Source organism: Athene cunicularia, assembly GCF_003259725.1.
Source record: "Athene cunicularia isolate RWA chromosome 14 unlocalized genomic scaffold, athCun1 chr14_part1, whole genome shotgun sequence".
Taxonomy (NCBI): Eukaryota; Metazoa; Chordata; class Aves; order Strigiformes; family Strigidae; genus Athene; species Athene cunicularia.
Genome location: NW_020799118.1, coordinates 6,555,534 through 6,574,730, shown reverse-complemented (window position 1 = coordinate 6,574,730; position 19,197 = coordinate 6,555,534). Strand labels below are relative to the sequence as shown.

Here is a 19,197-nt window from a genome sequence, read left to right as displayed (position 1 = left end):
CTGTGCTGCTGGCCAGCCAGGCAGGAGGTGCTGGGCTGCTCCTAGCAGAGGGACAGGGCTTTTCCCTCAGTGCCTCCTTGGGTTTGGTTCCAGCCCTCTGGTTCATCTGTGCTCAGTGGAAACTGTGCAACTGTGCTTTTCCATACGCAGATGAATAGCTGTGACCTGGTTGGGTTTCCTGGCAGCCCTAGCCTCAGTTTCCCCAGATCCGTCGATAGCTTTGCCGGGGATGGGTACCTTGTATGCTGGCCCACGTGCTAAGGAACCTGATTCTTTGGGTCAATTCAGGCTGTGACTGTGTCTCAGAGCTTTTTTCTTTATTGTCTACCCAGTCCTTCAGTCTCTGATTTCTGTAATCTAATATTTGGAGCATCAGTAAAGCTATTTAAGCCTTTTGTTGTGGTTGCAATACCATTGCAGCTTCTTTTCCTTTTGGGAATGGGCTATGACTATTGGTTTTGAACTGTTTGGCTATCTGGGATGAAGAATTAGATCTGCACTCCTGCATGGACCTGAGACAAGGCAAGTGGATTGATGCTCTGTCCAGGCTGGCTGGTGTGTTTCCAGTCTCCAGAGTTGTTTCACTGTGTGTATTTTGCATCTGAGAATAACAGCATCTCGGAGCCAGGTCGTGCTAGGGGGGAGAGGTTATTTTAAGCTGTCACGTCTGAGGAGCAATGATGTCAATTCTCCAACTCTTTTTCTTAATTACTAGTTTTAAGCATCATTAAGTAAAAGGAAAAGAAATAATGGCTGAACAGCTATACTGATGTGAAGCTATGGCTGCGGTGCAGACTAATGAACAGGAAGGGCACAGTTAGCCTGTGCCATGGTCTCTGCGTAGAACAGGCTGGATGCCAAGGGGCTGTCTCCTCTGAATTCCTTCCTGTGACCCAGGGGTGCATTCACTATCTTGTGCCTGAACTCCCCAACAGCTTGTGTGGTTCTTGGGGGCTGGGCAGGGAAGAGGATGTCTTCTCCGATGGCTCTGTGTTTTGTACATTAATAAGGATGTGAGGTTGATGAGATCAGAACCACCTGGAACAGTTCAAAATGGAGCACATAGAAACTACTGACTTTGTATTCATTCCTCCTTATAGGTCCTCTTTGGATGACTGTGGAAAAGCTGGTGGAGGATCAATGATTAAAGAACAGTCTTCACCTGGGGATAGTAATCTTTCTTGTTTCTGCTCAGCGTGAGGTACCACCAGATGGTTCTTGGTTGCAGTGTAGAGCGTGACTAAAATTTATTTTTCAGGCACTTAGACAAGTGGGATTTATTTAATTTCTCTTCCTGCTCTTCCCTTGCCCTCTGAGCTCTGTTCTGAACTTCCACGTTCCTTTTTCCCTGCAGAATGAAGTGGAGCTGGGAGAGCTGCTGTTGTCACTAAACTACCTACCCAGCGCGGGAAGGCTGAATGTGGACATCATTAGAGCAAAACAGCTTCTTCAGACAGACATGAGCCAAGGCTCAGGTAAAGGGCAGTGCATTTCTCACATTACTCATGCACATATTATATGTGATTTTAAAGCAGATCAGTGGTGAGGCTGCAATTTGTGGGGCACCCAAAAGGGGTTTGGATGCTCAGTTCCTATTCATACAGGGCTCTGGATACTCGTTTTATATATGTGTCCAGCTTGGAACACTTACTCTGAAATAAAATGGAGGATATGAATACCTTTGCCATATTTAAAGTAAAAATCTCTGAACCAGGGTGAGGTGAGGAACCAGGATCTCTAAACAACCCCCGTGTTGTGTTCTGTAAGGCAGCCCATTTGTGACTGTGCTGTTTCGCAGTTGCCACGTGCTGCCCGAGTGTTAATTTTGCAGTGGATTCACTGACGATATCTAACTGCTCTGTGGATGATGTGAGGTTTTTCCAGTGTCCATGCATTGCTCCCTGATGTTTCTGAGTGTGCTGGCTGGTAACTGTTTCATACATATGTTCTCAGGTGTTTTTTCAATGCTCCCTGCCCCAGCCACTGGTCCTGCCAGGCTACTGACATTTTCCAAAAAGAACGCCTGTCAAGGCTGCCATTAATCTTGGTTTTGGCAGGGAGCATTTTTAATCCAGCTGCCTGACTTTTGTCTCCACTACAAATCCCTGGGAGAGGGTGTGGTGGGACAAACCCCATCATTTTCAAATGCTGTTTTCCAGCACGGTCCGTCTCTGTGGTGCCGAACCTTCATGAGCCAGGGTACTGACTCACGACACCTGTAACGTAGAGGCTGTGTTTTGTATTTTTTTTGTCAGATCCCTTTGTGAAAATTCAGCTTGTTCACGGATTAAAATTAACAAAAACCAAGAAGACCTCCTGCATGCGGGGGACGATAGATCCCTTCTACAATGAGTCCTTCAGCTTCAAGGTTCCACAGGAAGAACTGGAGAATGCCAGCCTAGTGTTCACAGGTAAATGTGGTGGTGTTGCCAACTTGGCATGATCACGGTGATCTCCAACGTGAACAAAGAAGCAGTGGTAGGTGTGCAGATGAGCCTGTGCAGGATGATGTCTGTCCTGGTAGCCACCCTGCAAGGGGTGACCATAGCTGGGGTCTCCAGGGAAGTTCACTCTGTCCTCTGCAGAAGCTGTTCCCACCATGGCCAGCTGGTGGCTGGCGCTCGTTGGGAGTGCACGTTATTGGTCCTGTGCGTAATTGGTGCCGTTGGGAATGCTTTGTGCAGAGGAGGAGGAGGCGGTATTATCTGCATTTCTCAGTGTTGACCAATTTGGACATAAAGTCATAAATTAGAAGAATGAAAGGGAAGTATTGAACAATCCCAGAGCCCGAACATTGGCAAAGATAACTTCTGGTACTTGACACAGTTTGCCGGCGAGGTGATGCAGGTGTAGGTGTTTGACACTGACATCACCTGTTCTGTAAGCAGCTTTGTTCATGCCTCTATTTCTAAAGGGCTGGGACTGGGTGCCAAGCCCTGAGTGGCACAGCTGAGGGAGACAAGACACAGACCACTCAGGCTGTGAGCGAGAAGTCCCAGAGCTAACCTCACTCGAGAGCTCTGTCAGTGCTGGAGGTGTTTGGCTGGGATAGGAATTCTCATTTTTAAATAGTTTCTGAATCTCCTGGCATGAAATCTGAATCTCTAGGCCTGAAAACACTCGAAATTGGCAATTGGGTGTGCTGCTCGGAGCTGGGCACAGCGGTGAGGCTGAACTGAAGCACGGACCCGCTGTGGCTGGTGCCCTTGTCCGCTGTTCTGCAGCGTGGGGGTCTTGGGCAGGGCTGCAGGGACCCCTGGGAAGTGGTGGGTTTCTCTCCTGTGCCATGATTTCACCCAGCCGATGTGGGCTGTGGAGTTCGGGCGCCGTCGGGAGCCGGGTCAGACCTTGTTGCTCTCAGCAGGAGCAGAGGGGCTGGGTGGTGGGACCCACGCTCTTCCACCACACTGGGCTCCCTTGCTTCACAAACACGTTTTCTGGCAAATTTACACCCATTACTCACCATCTTTGGATGAAGAGAAAGGAATCTGCATCTGAAAGAACATATTTTGAAGTATTTTTAAATTTTATTTCTTACATGGCAGATACAGGTGTCAAAGCTGGTACAAGGAATCTAATTCCAACCCATTAGTTTGTTTCCAAACATGTTACAACAAAAGTGATGCTGATCAGCAATTTAAATTTTGCCCTTCATGCTCAGAAATTTCCTCAGCAAAAAGTCTATAATTAATCACTGCTTTGCACGAACGTCACCCTGACTGTACCTTGCATGTGCAATGATGAATTTGTTCTTGGAAGCTTCTATCAGGTGATCTTGTGACAGACATGAAGTACTCTTTTCTTTGTTTTCCCCTTTTCCTAACAGAAGAAGAGGCAGAGTAGCAGCTCTGTGCAGTCAGAAGGGTGAGGGGAATATGGTGCTCCTTGCCACAGCTGATGAAGTTAGCATTAATGGGTGGGTGTCTGATCATTTTTTTCTGTACGAATGGATGTATTCTCAAATAAATCAATGGGAAGTTAACTGATTTATAATCATAAGTAATGCAGTTGGATTTCAGTGGTGTGCCTTTTAAGTGGTGCTTCACTTTCTAAATGACGTGTTGCTTGCTTTGAATGTTGCAATAAATAATCCCAGGCCAGAAATGTCACCAGCAGCTCCAAAGCTGGGAAGGAGCGTGCAGAGCTTTTTGGAGGAGCAGCGGGGCCAGGTTCTCGTGGCTACTGTCTGACTGGGGGGTGATGCACAGCTCGGGCTTCGCTGGACTGGCTGCTTCTGCTGTGGTTGGGACTCTGTGGTTTGTGTAGCCAGTATATAGCTGGAGCCAGAGGTGTTGGTCACGTTGTTGCGTGTACAGTCTTCTGCTGGTCTGGTGCCTGCGCCACCTCCTGTTGTTAGAGGAGCAAAGAGCTCATCTTGTTGCGAGGACCTTTGAGTCCTCCTGCATAGGCAGCTGCAGTGTCATGGGAGTGAGGTGGCTCAGGGGATCGAGTGGTGGTGAAGATGCTGAGCCGTGTTCAGTGTTCACCTAAGTGATGGAGGTGCTCCGGGTGTTGGTGGAAGCATATCCTCAACAGGGAGTGCAGCACCAGTTTCTTCTTGTGTGCATCTGTGAGGTTTTAATAAAATGAGTATCAGTGTGCAGCGTGGCTGAAGTTCTGGGATGGGGATGGTGGTATTCCCCGCATAGCTGCCTTCTTGGCACGTTAGGGCATTGCGCAGCTTAAAAACTTGTAAAGGGCTTTGGGTTCTTCTGTTAAAAGACAGCAAAGAGCAAATGGTTGCCAACATGGAGAAGCTGTACCTTGCAACGTGAGGATGTTTTTATTATTTTTCACCTCTACAAAGCAGGAGCACAAGCCACGTATATTTATGTAGGTTTGTTGTTTATACTTGGGGTTTGGATTTGGGTTTGTTTTTTTGTTTTTTTTTTGGCTGCAGTGGTGGTTCTTTCTGTTGTGTGATTTGCGGAATTGGTTTTTATTTCTTTTTCTTTTTTTTTTTTTCAATCCACAGCTCTAGTCCATTAGGTCAGTTAATTAAATTTGCTGTTGAGTCAAAGTCCAACTGAAAAGGAAAATAATCCTGCTTGAAGGGTGGGTGACAATGCTTTGAATGAGGAGAAAGCTGTAAAAGCAATCATGGGAGCCAGAAGTGAGTATATCTTCAATAATTTACAGGAACCTTTTTTGTGGCTTCATATTTTGGACCCAGTCTGCAGCTGTCTTTACATTGGCTTGGCTTCACTAGGAAGCAGTGGAGCTGTGCCAGTCACTATCAGCTGAGGCTTCTGGCTCCCTCTGTGTGGCTGGTACCACACTGCAAAATAAGGCGCTCTCTAGACAAAGTAAGATTAATTTTTTTCCCCCTGTTTTTCTTCTGTGCATCAATCTGTCTGGATTTAGGGCACTGTTATAAGAATTTATGCACCATTTTGTTGCAACTTTAGGAAGGATTGTGTGTACAAACACTGCAGGTGGACTGTTTTCTGTAAAGCACCATCCTGCTCCCTGCTTTCCTGGTGGTGCTCTGGCGAGCTGGACCCTGGACTGAACGCCCAGTTGAAGTGCAGCCAGACCAGGAGATGGGCAGTGGGTGCCTCCAAGATGGGGGTGCACAGAATGAGTGCTGCATTAGCCAAGATTTGGAGTGGGCTTGGGTTGGTTCTTAGATCTTTCCTCCTCTTTAGGCACACCAGGATTCAACACTGTAAATTATTGGCATTTACAGGTCAAAATGCTTCACCTTCCACATTAGTGTAGGACACCTTGCACAAGCTGGCTGTCTGCCTTCCCCTCTGTGCCTACTCAGATTCTTACTGGAGCTGTCACTAACTCACATGTCCCAGTTCAGTGCCTAAAATGAGGTGGGATTTGCTGAGATGGAGATGTCCTCTCCAGAGGAGGTATACGGGGTCAGGATCACTGCTGCAAGTATTGTCTGTTCATAGCTTCTCACCAAAAGACACTAAAACTGGGAAAGCAACTAATAGTCATAACAAGTCTAATGTCTTGAGAGGAAAAAGATGAGGAGTGAGGCAACAGCTAGCGGAAAAGATGTTTGATTTTCATTTCATCCATCAGACGTTGTCTGGGTAATGAGCATCCATATACATACTGTAACAGAAATGCACTTTTTTGAGTGGTTCTTTTTTCCACTTTTTGTCTTTTGGCAACTTGACGCACAGCCCCCATGTGCCATGTTCTGCTCAAGTGCAGGCAAGCCATGGGTTCACCTCTTGCAGAGAAGTGGGGCAGGCTTTAAAAGACAGTATGTTGTCCTAACCACATATACCTGTGAACAAAGGTGTTAATTATTCTGTGTCCCTTGGTAAGGGGAAGGTGGAGTTTGGCCCCAGCAGCCAGCCTGTCAGCTGCTGCCCAAGGCCGTTTTCAAGAAGGAAAAAAGGATATTTGAGGTGTGACTGCAGCCTCTGCTCTTGGGAGGGCTGGATGCCGAGCACCTAGAGACAGTGTGCTCTCCCCACCGATGGATTTTGGGCAGGCTGTCCTATAAATTCCCACCTAACCTTCAGGAGGCTTGGGATGTGCAGCAGGAGGTGAGACGACACCTGAAATCCGAGCACTGTGGTATTTTGTTAGTGATTGTAATGTTGTTAATAACAATCGTCGGTAATGCTGTTTGCATTGCAGTAAAGCCCAGATGGCCCAATAAAAACCACCAACGCTCCAGGGCAAACCACATCTTGGTGACTCGTTAACATCTTTTGATCACCTACCATAAAAAATACAACCTTCAGCGCTCACAGTTGGGGAATATATATCTCCCCAAGGTCCTGTGGTGACTGTCTGTGTCTTTCTCCATCTAAATAAGCTCTTGTACATGTTTACATGACAGCATCTTTAGGGCTTGTGAGGGAGGCAGGGTCTCCAAAGAGGGAAAAACCGCTTTTGTGCTCTGGGTACCATCTGTGCAAATGCAGAGGAAAACTTTCTTTGCCGTCTGACCTGGCCGAGAGCACAGCTGGAGCTGGGACGAGCATGGGGCTGGTGGTGTCTGATGGAGAGCGGTGGTGGGGCTTGTCCCACTGCAGTGTCCCAGTGTGAGAGGTGGCCATGGATCCAGGACAGGATGCTCTGCCCAGGGGAGTGAAGTGGGCTGGGGCAGGGCTTGCTTGTTGATGGAGAGATCAGCCTCGATGTGTATGGGACAGCTGGTGAGATCTTCAGCATAAGTCCTGGCAGCTCATGGGCACTCTCTCTTCTGAACCATTCATAGGATTTTATATGATTCTCTTCACTTTTCAGTATGTTCTAAAAATGTGTCTCTGTTTTCTAGAAATATTTAGGGCCAATTTTTCACTTTTATTTCTTTTTTAAAGTATTTGAGTTTCGGAGGGAGTTTTGAACATTGAGACTTTGCACACCTATGCCTGTGATTTCAGCAGCTTCTATAGAAGGTCACTGACAATACCATCAAGCACTGAGTGCTGTAACAGCATGTGTCTTCAGACCCCCAGATCACTTTGATGCTTTATCCCAAGCCTCTAATTAACTTCCAGTTACTAGGCAGTACTTAATTAAAATAACAGATTGCTATTCAATAGCAATATACCTGGTTCCTCTATTGGCTTATTTTCCCTTTCCCTTGGCCTTTGGGAAACTTTAAGGACCATTTCATGAAATTTGAATTTTTAGAGGGAGGGAAAAAAGTCATTGCTAGTGTGTGTTGCTAATGGTGCAGTTCCGTGTAGTTTAGTTTGGTTTGCTTTCACTGAAATATTTATTTTTGAAGGAATACTGCCTGTTTGAGCATATTAATTACTTCTGTGGCATTACAGCTTGAGAGGAGAGGAACTGGGTCTTCCTTAAAATCCTGACTTCTTGTTGGAGGTGGATATTTCGGGATGTTTCTGTATCTGGAGTAAATGGTCACTAATGGCACGGATAATCTGGTGAGCACAGCTCTGGCCTGCTGTCACCCTCCTCTCCTGGGGATGATGGAGATGCTCTGGTACAGACCAGTCTGGCTTTGTGTGTTGTCTAATGAGCATCTTTTGGATGTTCAGTAGCAAATATTTTGGAGTATTCTTGATCCACATGACACGGTTTCTGGGGCAGTCGGCGGTGGTGGAGGGGGGGGAGGAGAGCAGCCCTGACCTGTTGGAAGAGGCTGTACAGAGATGGGCCAGAGCTGAAGGTGGTCATCAACTCCAGACCTCGCCTTCCACGTGAGCCCAGGTTAGTTGGAGGGGCAAACTGCTGCACCAGAGGCTTACAGCTCACAGACCCACACTTAGCCATCACAGCTGGAAATAAAACTAACTAGGGTTCATTCCAGGTGAGTCCTAAAGTTAGGCCCCTGGGCGGCTTGAGTCCTGGTTGAGAAGAAGATGGCTGAAGGTCCTCAGAGCTTAAAACTACTATTTTTTTTCCCTGTCAACTCTGGTGGTCAGACTTATCATGTAGACATTGGAGACAGTGATGCTTTTGGTGTTTGCCTGCACTGAACAAAATTTATAAAAGTCCCATGAATGGGATGCAGGGAGAGCAAGGCTTCTCAGTGATTTTTTTTTTTTTTTTTTTTTTTTTTAAGTAACAGGCTGATTTCCAAATGTCCCAATTAGCTGAGCAGGTTGAAGGCTAATAATGGTTTTGTCCTCAGGCTTCTCCAGAAATACACCTGAATTCTGATTTGCCTGACCGTGTATGACCTTCAGATGCCAGCATCGTCTTCAGGTGCCTGTTTGCAGGGATGGAAACTGCAGTGTGTTTGAGATCCTTACACATATACATTTTGACTTGCTGCTTCAGATGCTCATCTCTCCTTTCTCTTATTACATTTTCTTCCCTACAAAAAAATATTCAGGCACTTTGTCTTTTGCATGCATACATGTGGGAAAAAAAATAAAATCCTTTAATATATGAGGCAAATGAAACTTTTTTTTTTTTTTTCTCCATACTGGAACACAGGAGGAAGTAGTGGTTTCTGTTTTGAAACACTACTATGTTGGACACAGTAACATCTCTTGGATGGATAGATAATTAGGCAACTTGCTGCTAGAAAATTGTTTCTTGTTGTCTATTAGACCTGTGTTTCTGATGTACCGTACTGTCTGTATATTCTACATATCTGGAGCTGCAGAATCTAATCTGTGCTTAAACCTGTGTAATCCTATCTTAACCAAAGGGGGGAAAAAAAAGAGAAAACCATTGATGTCAGCCCTGGATTTTCTGGGATTTATACCTGTTTAATTTAGATCAGAATTTGGCCTTTGTGCCTGGCATTATAAAACACTTCGTGTATTTATGCATCAGACACCATATGGTCTGTGCTCAGGTCTGGGGAGAGCAGAGTGTTCCTGGCCGGTGCCTCCCATGGTCCTGGCTCCTTTGCTCCAGGTCTCGTGGCTACACAAGGTGACCCAGCAGGTCTTGTGAGGACATCTTCTGCTCCTGGGGCAGTGGGAGTGGGGCACAGAGATGTGGTGGCGGTGGGAGACCTTGGCCTCCTGGAGACCACCCTGCCTGGCAGAGCCTCTCTGCAGCGGGTATGATGCATGGGCTGTGAAACCCTTCTGGGAGGAGGAAGGTCCCCGTTGCTCTCCATCCTCCAGATCCCATCTGTGGCTTCCCGGCCTCTGTGATAGGCACTGTTTGTCAGCCTGGAGCAGGTGACAGCAGAACAGTCAGTGAGGTCAGTCAGAGATGCTGAGAGGGGTCCTGCCGCCCCGATCCTGGTTGGGGATCACCCAGGGAAGGTACTCCAGGGATGGATTTGGCTTTTTGCAGCAGACTTGCTGCTTTAACGAGGAGGAGTGAAACGCTATTAATCCTGGTGAGAGCAACAAGATGCTGACTCTTTCTTAGCCAATCTATTGCTCGCTTAGAAGGCAAAATTAGATTCTTCAGGGGAACCAACTTAGTTAATAACGGTAGCTGATTGCAGACATGGCAGAAACTGCTTGTCCTGGAGCTCTCTGGAATTTCTGGAGATTCTTTTTCTTCTAAAGAAAGGAGCAAACCCTCCTCTCTCCAGGCTGATCATCAGCACTTCTCATTTTGCCAAGCCCATTAATTTGAGGAGTGTCACGTCTCTCTCACCTCGGCTTTTCATCTTGTTTGGCTCATGCCACGGTGGAAGAAATTGTTCAGACGTCTCACAAGGCCATAATCTTTCTGTGTATCAAATGAGGAAGAATCTCAGTGGCAGTAGCTGCTCTGGGCGGCTCGTGGTGTCTGGAGATGAAATGCTTGTGCCTGGCCCTGTGGCTGCTGGAGGAGACGCGTGAACGTGCCGTCAGAGGCTGCCTCTCCGCACGGCCATCCCAGCCTTCCTTCACAGCCGCTGTATGGCCCTGGGGTTGGAGCCTGGTCGTGTGAGGTCTGTCAATGGCATGAAGCCATTCATGTGCTTTGTGGGATCTGGGGCTCATAGTGTGGAGAATTAAGATGCGCTTTTTTTTTTTTTTTTAAAAAAAGAGGAATTGGAGGTGGAAAAAGACAGCTGTAGATACTCCTTTTCAATATCCTCCAAGCTGTTGCAGTAGATGCATCTAGTCCGTTATTCCAGTTTCTCCTGATGAGATAATGAGGTGTCATCCCTGCATATCCTTGAGATCTCCACAAGACATGCCTGTGCATTTGCATTTCCCTGCTCCCTGGGTCCCTGCTCTCTCCTATGCACTTCCCTCTCCCTGTCTGAGGCGAGACCCCCATTTGCCAAACGCCTGTCTCGGGGCACATGCTGGGTGCATCCACAGGGTCCCCTCCCTAGGCTGCAGCACCCAGAGCACAGGGGCTGCCCTCGCAGGAGAAAGAGGAGGGAAAGGGTTTTCCAAAGTGAGTTTCCTTGGTGTGGTGATGTTGCTCTCCCCTGCGGAGCAGTGCCTGGGTGCTGGAGCGGCGGTGGGCCTGTGCGTGGCCAGGGTTCTGCTGTGCACCCAAGCAGTGCCGTTCCCTCCGGAGCTGGGCAGGCACGGACGTCGCAGGGAGCAGCCTCACGGAGGAATGAGATGCTGGGAAGTGAGTTTTACATGTGCATCAGAGCCTGATGGAGATTAAATTGATAAATGTGAAACCATAGCATCTTCTCCTGTGCTTTCCTCTCTTCTCTGCTAAGTACTGTGGGTCATGCTCAAGGAGCTAGGGGCAGAATTTGGTCCGTACCTGTGACCTTTGCAGTGTGCATCATTAGACCAGCTGCTGCCTGCTCCTAGCAGCACCTTCTTTGTGCTAAACAGCTTTTTAATACTGATGTCAAGCAGTCCAAAGTAGCTTTCAGACGTGCTTAACCAGACAGGTCAGACCTGCTAGCTGATGGCAGAGCTCAGCGGCCAGCGTGGGAAAGGCTGGGCACGGGTTTCTGCCTGCAAAGGGTCAGGGATGAAGCGCTGGCTGCGGGAGTGGTGGAAACGTGAAATAAGGCACTTCTGAGATCCTGCCAAGGCCTGAGGCTGAAGTGGGGAAGTGCAGGGAGTGTTGATGGGTCAGTGCTAACAGGATTGTGGTTCCTGCCAGAGAGACTCCATAGTCTCATGAGACCTGTCCTCGGGGAGACTCTGCCGCTCAGTTGCGTGTGTGCAGCCTTGGGCACATTTTTGCTTATTTTTCCGTTTTTCCTCTGGTTTGTCTGTAATCTGAGGATGCACCTGGGCTGCTGGAGCAGGGCGCTGCTGGCTGAAGGTTCCTGGGTGTGGGCTTTGGAGCTCGCAGCACCATGCCAGCCGGCAGCAGGCATGGCTGCAGGGTGAGGGGTGCCCCTGCTGCAAAGAATATTTGCCATGTAGGTGTTTCTTCAGTTCCTAGCCTGGTGGGCCCAGGGTATCAGATGAAACTTTTACAGGCTGACAACAGCAATTGCAGGTGTATGATAGTGGGTAGGATTTTTTTTTTAACAACTTTCATGCCTGATGATTGACCCAGGCACCCCATATTCTCCTCTAGACCAGCTATGAAAATTAAGCTGGATTTTTACTCTCTAGTATTTAGATTGAATAGCTTTATCCAGTAGTGGAAAGGAAGAGGGCAGTGTCCTCCGATTCCTTCGAGGTTTCTTCCACTGGGGAGCTGGTTCCTGTGGCTGTGGCTGCTGTGCTAGGAAATGTCTTCAGCCCTCCGGGCTGGCTCTGTAATCGCTGGGGCTGGCATGTTGTGCTGCAGCACTGTGTGTTGGAGGGGGGGTGCACGTGAGCTGCACCGAGGGGTGCTTCATTATTTAAGACCTTTTGAAATATTCAAGATGAAACAAATTGCATTTTAAAAATAAATAAATAAGAAAACAAGTTTGGGGGCAATTTGTTAGAGAGTGGGTGGTGGTGTGCTGTAAATAAGCTAATGACGGACTCGTATAAACTGCGTGAAGATGTTCTGCTCGGTGTCTAGCCTGAGTAAGAAGGCAGATGAAAAAAGAGGCACGTTTCTGCTTGTTATTTTTCTTTGGAGTCAGATGGTTTTAATTGCATTGCAGGTAACTGATATAGGTGACTGAAGACGAGTTAAATTATTTGTGCCGGAGCTCCCACCCCCTCCAGTGCGCCAAGGTTTCTGTGCCCCTTACTCCCGGAGAAGTGGCAGTCGAGGCGAGGCTGGAGCGGGTGCTCGGGCAGCTGCAGGCGGCAGCAGAGGCACTGTGCGGCTGTCCTCGGCAGCGCAGCACGGCTGAGTAACTGCTGAGTAGCTGCTGGGCACATCTGGCAGACGGTTTTCAGGAGATGCTGATGCTTTGTAGCCCCAGCTGAGTAAGGTGCTTCTGCATAAACCTCGTCCCCCATCACATAAATGGTACCGATAGCCTTGAAGTTAGCTTAAGGAAATTTTCTGAGTTAGTGCTCCTTCCTGGTCATTTCAAGGCTGCTGGTATGTTCAAGCAAAGGATGAATTAGTATCTGAAATGCCAGCTTAAATTGTACTGTTGCACATGAATCATGAATCATAAATCACAAATACTTTGCAGTTATGCTCTTCACAGGTATTTGTTTTGCAAGTCTCAGTGTAGAGGCAAAGAGGAAGGTAAAGGGCATTTTGGCTGGATCTGGTGCCAGGGCTGATGTGACCCTGATGAGGCAACCTGATGGGTCAGAGGCAAGTGCCAGATTATGTAGTGACATGCAAAACTGTTGAGTGGTGAAAAGTGATTCCTTGTGACTGAGGTCAGTAGGAGACAAAGGAGAGCTCAGGCTGGAGTTGCACCTGGAGTCAAATGTTGGAGCTCCAGGTCCCATCACATCTCCTGGCAGTCCCTGCCACTGCTGGGGTGCAGCTCTGGGCTGTGCCCTGCCTGGTACCCACTGTGCCACGCTGCTCAGCCCTGCAGGGAACCCAGCAGCCAGGCTGGGGGTGCGACCCAGCCACCCCTCCTGTGCTGGGGGTGACCCCACGGGAAGCCCGCGCTGGAGCAGGCTCCTGGCAGAACCTGTGGCCCCGTGGAGAGAGGAGCCCACACTGGAGCAGGTTTGCTGGCAAGACTTGTGACCCCGTAGGGGACTCATTCTGGAGCACTCTGCCTGAAGGACTGCACCCCACGGGGGACCCACGCTGGAGCAGGAAAAGAGTGTGAGGAGTCCTTCCCCTGAGGAGGAAGGAGTGACAGAAACAGTGGGTGATGAACTGACCACAACCCCCATCCCCTGCCCCTGCACTGCTGTGGGGGAAGGAGGTGGAGAAATCAGGAGTAAAGTTAAGCCTAGGAAGAAGGGAGAGTGGGGGGAAGGTGTTCTAAGAGGTTTTTATTTCTCATTGTCCTACTCCAATTTGATTGGTAATAAATTAAACTAATGTCCTCAAGTCAAGTCTGTTTTGCGTGTGACAGTAATTGGTGAGTGATCTCTCCCTGCCCTTGTTTTGAATCATGAGCCTTTCATTGTATTTTCTCTCCCCTGTCCAGTTGAGGAGCAGAGTGATAGAGCAGCTTTGGTGGGCACCTGGTGTCCAGCCAGGGTCAGCCCACCATGACTACATTACTTGTTGTCAAGAATTGAACCCTTTTAATGGACATAAGTGAACCCAATTTTCTTTTGTATTTCATCATTTCTATTGTAAAGACATACTTTTTTTTAAAGAAGTCTTTCTGTTTCCAAATGCATCCGTCAGTAAAGAACAGCTGCAGGAGGAATTGGTTTGACCTCTGCTTCCTTAATTGCTTTTTGCTCTGTGTTGGCCTGGAAATGGATGTTGCTATTGTGTAAATTACTGCAATGGTGGAAAAAAAGCTTATGAAATCAGGTGTGTAGTTTCTGTCAGGAAAATAGGTTTCTTAAATGGAAAGCAGTGTCTACCTGTCCATAACGAGTCTGGGTCAATCTAAAAACTCAAAATGATAATTACTTCATTTTCTGCTTCTGAGCAGCTTCATGGAGTTATTGTTTTTTGTGGCTAAGAGCAGATTTAATCTGAAATCTACTCTGAGCTCCTCTCAGACTCTGGAAGGGGATGCTTAGACATCAGGGAACGTAGTTTGGTCCCTTTGTACCGTAACCTGGGCTCAGAGTATGGCACAGTGCCCTACTGCTGTCCTGTGGGCTGGACCACAGGGGCTTCTCCACCTCTATCTGTTGTAGAAGCAGCTGAAAAGAAAGAGCAGGAGCTGCTTTCTTCCTGAGGATGAAGGTGTGAATTTGTGTGCAATTGGTTCCACTGCATGTGGGACTATAGCTGTGGTACACGGGTTGCTGCATGTGTGTGTCTGCAAGCAGCAGAGGGGTGCTGGCAGAGCCTGCCCTCCCCAGGCTGGTGGCCCCCCACTGCTCTGCAGAGGATTTCTGCTCAGGGGGGTTCCCAGGATTCCCCACAGACGTCTGCTGCGTTGGTAGGTCCCTTCCAGCCAGGGCAGGGGTCAGCCCCGGAATGGTGTGCAGCTCACCTTGTATCATGAAAAGTCGTTTTGGGATTGTGTCTGAGCACCCAGGAGTCCTGGTGGGTACCTGAGGGGTACATATGGGGTCTGTATCGAGAGCGTGACATTAACCACTTCTGCTGGGCTTTGGAGCCCACTGAAGTGTGAGACATGAGTCTTAATGGTGTAGTAAGTGTAATGGCTAGTGCATGCTTGTTGGTGTTCAAGGAAACGCTTCCTCATCTGTTTGAGAAGTGATTGCTGCAGCAGGGGAAGAAATGGGGAGAGCTGCTCCCCGTCCCTGCGCTGGGATGGGAGCCCCGCGGCACAGCGAGTGCCAGCAGCATGGCCAGCCTCTGCTTTCACCTGCTCACTTGGGCTTATGGGCTCCTACAGTTTTCCTTTCCAAGCTGTTCTTGGACGAGCTGGTGACAGCAACAGGCAAAATTGTACTTGTGGATGTGAGCAAAGAAAAGGTCTTATTGTCACAATACCAACTCTGGCGCCTTCTCCTGGGTAAGGTCCCTGCAACAGCTCCATGCAGCTCAACCATCAGCAAATTTGCTCAGCAAATACTGGCCATGTTAAGAGTGGAATGAAGCAATTAGTCTCCGAGAAAGGCATGTCCTTGAGTTTTAAAGGCTCACAGACTGATGAGTGAAGCTGAATTTTCAGCACACAAACATCTCGCATCTTTTGAGAAAGCTGCTGTGGTGAAGCTGTTTGTAAACCTGAGGTTGAATCTAGTGCCACCTCTTATGGTCTGTGTGTGAATAAGCATTTGGCCTTGGAAAATGTCTTCCCTGTTCTTGAGTAAGAAGTCTACCTCTGTGCTATCCAAACTAGTTAATGACAGAAGCAACAGTGGTTGTATAATTAGTCCATTAATATCCTAAAGGAATCAACATGCTAATTACCTGACAGGATGAGAGTAGCAAGACGCTTTACAAGAATTTAAAATACTTGGATCAACAGTAAAATAACAGGTTCCCTTAGTTAGCACACCTACTCATTTTACAGTCCTGACATGGATTATTTTTGAAGAATTGGTATGCCTGGGGTGCTTCCCCACTGTTAATTTGTCCTGTGATTAATTGATGGCCTTTAAGACTACTTGGTTTAAATTACTTGGTATTGTCTCCCAGGATTAGGCTTCATCTTCTTTCATTCTGGAAAAAAAGAGTGGAAAAAAAGAAGAAAAAAAAACCCTATATAAAAACTAGGGAGGCATTTGGTTTGGGGGTACTTTTAAGTGATTTTATCACAATATTTGATTTCTCTAGGATAATAAAACATAGCAGGACTTTCAGCATAGTCATGCTAGCTATGCTTGTGATCCATTGCCTTGTAAGAGAACTTGTTAATAACTCTGACAAGCTGTGTACTAGTTGGAGATGGATGGCTTAAAATTCTTCACCACATTCTCAGAAGATGGTCTTTGCAAATAACACCAACTTGGCCTCTTGACAGGGGCGCTTCCTTGGCGGCACATTGCAGGGAGCTGATGGCATCACCCCTAGATAACTGATGGTGACAAGCAGAGGAGATGCAGTCTTTCTAACAGGGGGGTGTACCCTCAGTTTTGAACTGTAGGTTGCAGATAGACTTAGAATGCTCTGAGTTTCAGGGTAGGCTCTGTTGTGTTTTGTTTTGTTTTTTTTTTTTTTTACTGCAGTTACTTGGAGAGATGATTTGGATATCTGAAGGTTTGCTGTTACCAAAAATATCCCCAGGTCATTTGATGAGCAGAAGCATCTTTGCCCATAAACTGCATGTCCCAGGGCTGTCAGAAGGTATAAAGTGGGATGTAACCTTGCACGGCTTGATTTTGGGACTGCACTGGCAGGTGGCACCCGAGTCACCCAGAGCAAGAGGCCGTACTGGTGCAGTAGCTAGGAACCAGCCTTTGCAGAGTATGGAGATGGTAGAGATACTGAGTAGCACCTTAAAATAATTCTAATTAGTTCCGGGCTATATTATAACAGAAAATACACAGCCTTGACATAGATGTGTGGCTCAAAGCAAGGTCGAGTGCTTCGTGTTGGGTGTCCTCCCCCTGCACTGCATCGGGGGTGTTGCTGTGGGGGATCCCAAAGGTGGCTTTGCTCCCAGCACTGGTTTCCAGCAGCCCTGGAGAGCTGGTGCTGCTGGCAGGGGCAGTGGTGGCAGAGCTCGGCTCCACTCCAGGCTCAGGGCTCTGTGCCAGGCTGCTCTCCCCGTTTGCACTTGCTCTTGCTGCACAATCCTGGGTGGATTTGGAGCCCCTGCAGACATTTGTTCTTAAAAATCCCTTTCTTTCCTGAGGAGATGTTTTAATCCTTAATATTCTAGCCAGTGCCTGTGGATATCCTGGCTTCAGCTTGCACAGACTTTTTGTTTCACTTTCTAATGAGCTGAGGCAGGGCTTCGATTTGCAGAACACAAAGTGCTTTTGCTGGTGTCTGGTGGGAGCGTGCAGCCCTTCCCGGGATCGGGTCCGTCATTAGAATTTGCTGCTCTCTGCGATGTTTTCTTCCAGGAGACTGGGCTAATCCAAAGGACAGGGTGTTGAGTTGACGTCTCTCCCTCAGTTGCTTTTCTGGACTTTTAACAAGTAGCTGCAGTGATAATTACAGCAAATCATTTCTGTATAAACATCCTGCTGACAGCCTGTATGTGTGTGATTCCTGTCTCTTGAGTCAGGAAGGCTATCGATTGGCGCTGGAACAGTTCGTGACACTTGCATTCGGGGGGGAGACAGTTTGTGATGCTGCTTCTTCATTTACCCAATTGCAGGCTGCTTGGCTGCTTTTCATCATTTCATGATGCCGAGGCAGTGCTTTTGGCATTTCGTTACATGATGTAATTCTACTTCAAGGCCGTGTTGAGCGGCTCTTTGAGCAGCCTGGGCTAGTGGAAGGTGTCCCTGCCCATGGCAGGGGAGGGTAACTAGATGATATTTAAGGTCCCTTCCAACCCAAACCATGCTGTGATTCTGCTTCACCTGTTCTTGCTAAATACCGTGATAACTGTGAATTTTTGTCCTGTTTAATTGAACTGTATTTCAATCTCTAGTACAGCTTATCGTATTCCTTCCAAACTCCTGATTTGGTGTCTCTAATGTTTCTAAGGTGCTGAGTTATGTACCACAACGCTGGCATCTGCCATGCCTTGTCTTTGCAGGACGTTTGGCTTTCTGGGGACAGGGCTCTGGGGGGACGAGTGATGCTTTTGCCATGACCAGTCTCTGTTTGTGCTCTCCCCAGTGTACGGGCACAACGTGAAGAGCAGCAATGACTTCATTGGGAGGATCGTGATCGGGCAGTACTCGACGGGCGCCCCTGAGTCCAACCACTGGCGCCGGATGCTCAACGCGCACCGGACGGCCGTGGAGCAGTGGCACAGCCTGCGGTCCCGGGAGGAGTGTGACCGCGTCTCTCCAGCATCCTTGGAGGTAACATGAGGTGTGGGACTGACAGCAGCCAGACCGAGCAGGTGGACGAGGCAAAAAAAAATAAACCACTGACCGAAACACCCCACCTCACATCCTACACACACCCCACAGCAGCTCCGTTGGATTGAAGCAGCTGCTGGCACCCAACTGGCCACACTGGCCTCTGTGAACCATGTCCCACTGGGTCCTGGCCGTCCCCCCACAGCCACCAGCAGCCCGGCCAGCTGGACCTCTCGCTGCTCGCACCCAGCACCGCTTGGCTGTCTGCATCCCGCGTGGCAGAGCGCGTGGCCGGGTGGCGTGGGCTGCGCGTGGGGGTGCCGCGGGAAGCGCCAGGTGGGTGGAGGAGTTGGGAGTTGCTTCCACTGTCCCTCCACTCCAAATCCATGGCTCATCCTCTCGGAGATATCAGTACCTGTGTGCTCTCGTTGGTGAACGTGGTAATTAGGTTAGAATATTTTTTTAAACGGTAGAACCTGTGGTGAAATTGATTCTGACTCCAGTTTTGTCCTTGTACTAGTTTCAACAGAATTAAGCTCCTGTTAGTACGTACATGTGCATTTGTGTGCCAGGGCACGTGTGTGGCCACGTGGCCCCGCGTCACATGGATCCGATGTCGCATCAGCAGTGAGACCTGCCACTCTCAATAGCAGTCTGTGTACGTCAAATAGATACAGTGATGATATAGCAAAGTAAACATTTCCAACAGCATTTGTACTGGGAAAGCCAGCTCACATCCCCTCAAACCTGTGGTGTGCAAAAGAAACCTGCTGCGGGAACTTTTGCATTTAAGAAGGCCCAAAATACACAATTTTAATTCTCTCACAGACTGCAGTGGCTCTTTCTGTGTTGTGTGTGTTAACCTGGGTAGTTCTCCAGGTCACCAAATGAACTTAGCTACAGTCAAGCTGTCCTGTTGGTTGCTTCTGTACATTTTATTTTTTCACAGCATATTGTCTGGTATGATGCAGATTGTATATTTATTGAAAATAAAATTTATTTAATTGTGACA

At 48.1% G+C, this 19,197-nt stretch overlaps 1 protein-coding gene across 1 annotated transcript in view; it reads left to right on the top strand.

Annotated features, from left to right (window-relative positions):
* The window catches only part of SYT17 (synaptotagmin 17), a 38,567-nt gene extending 19,370 nt beyond the window's left edge, over nucleotides 1-19,197 (top strand). Inside the window, exons 7-9 of the mRNA XM_026859145.1 lie at nucleotides 1,355-1,475; nucleotides 2,256-2,411; nucleotides 17,998-19,197. Coding sequence (XP_026714946.1) covers nucleotides 1,355-1,475; nucleotides 2,256-2,411; nucleotides 17,998-18,194 — 474 coding nt within the window. The 3' untranslated portion in view covers nucleotides 18,195-19,197. The remainder of the gene's footprint in view (nucleotides 1-1,354; nucleotides 1,476-2,255; nucleotides 2,412-17,997) is intronic.